This window comes from Pteropus alecto, unplaced genomic scaffold (assembly GCF_000325575.1).
Source record: "Pteropus alecto unplaced genomic scaffold, ASM32557v1 scaffold78, whole genome shotgun sequence".
Taxonomy (NCBI): domain Eukaryota; kingdom Metazoa; phylum Chordata; class Mammalia; order Chiroptera; family Pteropodidae; genus Pteropus; species Pteropus alecto.
This window is the reverse complement of record NW_006443124.1, coordinates 4,538,761-4,540,846: the sequence shown is the minus strand read 5'-3', so window position 1 is coordinate 4,540,846 and position 2,086 is coordinate 4,538,761. Positions and strand designations below refer to the sequence as shown.

The 2,086-nt window shown below is 53.5% G+C and overlaps 2 protein-coding genes across 7 annotated transcripts in view; both read left to right on the top strand.

Moving 5' to 3' along the window:
- Nucleotides 1-2,086, top strand: part of LOC102880889 (protocadherin gamma-C4) — a 121,391-nt gene that overhangs the window by 38,260 nt on the left and 81,045 nt on the right. The window lies entirely within an intron of this gene.
- Nucleotides 26-2,086, top strand: part of LOC112471911 (protocadherin gamma-B7-like) — a 4,035-nt gene continuing 1,974 nt past the window's right edge. The window contains exon 1 of the mRNA XM_025040585.1: nt 26-2,083. Coding sequence (XP_024896353.1) covers nt 331-2,083 — 1,753 coding nt within the window. The 5' untranslated portion in view covers nt 26-330. The remainder of the gene's footprint in view (nt 2,084-2,086) is intronic.

The following is a 2,086-nucleotide window of genomic DNA, read 5'->3' as shown; positions in this document are numbered from 1 at the left end:
TACACACACTAGAGATAAACTGGGATTCAAGACTAACATATCAGACTGCAGTTCCACACGGAGCCTCTTGGAGCCGCTGTCGGCCAGTGCAGGACAAGCGAGGACGCCCAGGATTCTTCAGCCTCTAGCCTGGGATTTCCTGCACAGCCAACAACACAGGGAAGGAAACCTACTTACACACTGGGGCTCCCGGCCGCGCAGGCTCTCCCCAGCACACACGGATTCCCAGCTCCGCCTGTCCTAGGCGGAATGCTCTTTCAGTGACGCTGTGGGTTGCAGTTTCTTCAGCTTTCGAAAAAGTCTGGGACGCAGCGAGAACTAGAGCGCGCAATGGGAGGGAGCTGCGCTCAGAGACGCCCAGCCCGCCGGCCGCAGGTACTGTTTCCCTTCCTTCTTCCTTTGTTCTACCGCGCGCTCTGCGAGCCGATCCGCTACTCGATTCCGGAGGAGCTGGCCGAGGGCTCGGTGGTGGGGAACCTCGCCAAGGATCTAGGGCTCGGTGTCCTGGAGGTGTCGGCTCGGAAGCTGCGTGTTAGCGCGGAGAAGCTGCTTTTCAAAGTAGACGCGGAGAGCGGGGATTTACTCGTGAAGGACAGAATAGACCGTGAGCAGATTTGCAAAGAGAGAAGAATATGTGAGTTGCAGTTGGAAGCCGTGGTGGAAAATCCTTTAAACATTTTTCATATAATTGTGGTTGTTGAGGATATTAATGACCATGCTCCCCAATTCGATAAAAAGGAAATACTTTTAGAAATTTTTGAATCTATATCCCCTGGTGTACGGATATCCCTAGACCCTGCCACCGACCCCGATATAAACATGAACTCAGTTAAAGATTATCGGATAAATCCTAACCCTTATTTCTCACTAATGGTTAGAGTTAATTCCGATGGTGGCAAGTACCCAGAGTTATCCTTGGTGAAATCCCTAGACCGGGAAGAGCAGCGGTCTCATCGCTTGATACTGACTGCCATGGATGGAGGGGACCCGCCACGAAGTGCCACGGTTCGAATAGAAATCTTTGTCAAAGACACAAATGATAATTCCCCAGTATTCAGCAAAGAGGAATATAGAGTCAGTGTAAGTGAAAATCTGCCCCCTGGGTCCTCCATATTGCAAGTGACAGCTACTGATCAGGATGAAGGGATCAATGCCGAAATAAACTACTACTTCAGGAGCACTGCTCAGAGTACAAGGCACGTGTTCTCACTGGATGAGAAAACAGGCATGGTTAAGAATACTCGGCCTTTGGATTTTGAAGATACAGAAAGACACACTATGGAAGTGGAAGCAAAGGATGGAGGTGGCCTTTCTACTCAATGTAAGGTGATCATAGAAATACTAGATGAAAACGACAACAACCCAGAAATAATCATCACTTCTCTCTCTGATGAGATTTCGGAGGATTCCCATCCAGGAATGGTTGTTGCCCTCTTCAAAACACGGGACCCAGATTTCGGAGGAAATGGAGAAGTCACATGTAACATAGAAAGAGATATTCCTTTCAAGATTTCCTCCTCTTCTACTAATTACTACAAGCTTGTGACAGATGGGGTCTTAGACCGAGAGCATACTCCGGAGTACAACGTCACCATCACAGCCACCGACAAAGGCAAGCCGCCCCTCTCCTCCAGCATTACCATTACCCTGCACATCACCGACGTCAACGACAACGCTCCGGTTTTCCAGCAGTCAGCCTACCTGGTCCACGTGCCAGAAAACAATCCACCTGGTGCTTCCATAGCGCAGGTCAGCGCCTCTGACTCCGACCTGGGACCCAACGGCCACGTCTCCTACTCCATCGTGGCCAGCGACCTGGAGCCGCGGGCGCTGTCGTCCTACGTGTCCGTGAGCGCGCAGAGCGGCGTGGTGTTCGCGCAGCGCGCCTTCGACCACGAGCAGCTGCGCGCCTTCGAGCTGACGCTGCAGGCCCGCGACCAGGGCTCGCCCGCGCTCAGCGCCAACGTGAGCCTGCGCGTGTTGGTGGGCGACCGCAACGACAACGCGCCTAGGGTGCTGTACCCGACGCTGGGGCCCGACGGCTCGGCGCTCTTCGACACGGTGCCGCGCGCCGCGCCGCCCGGCT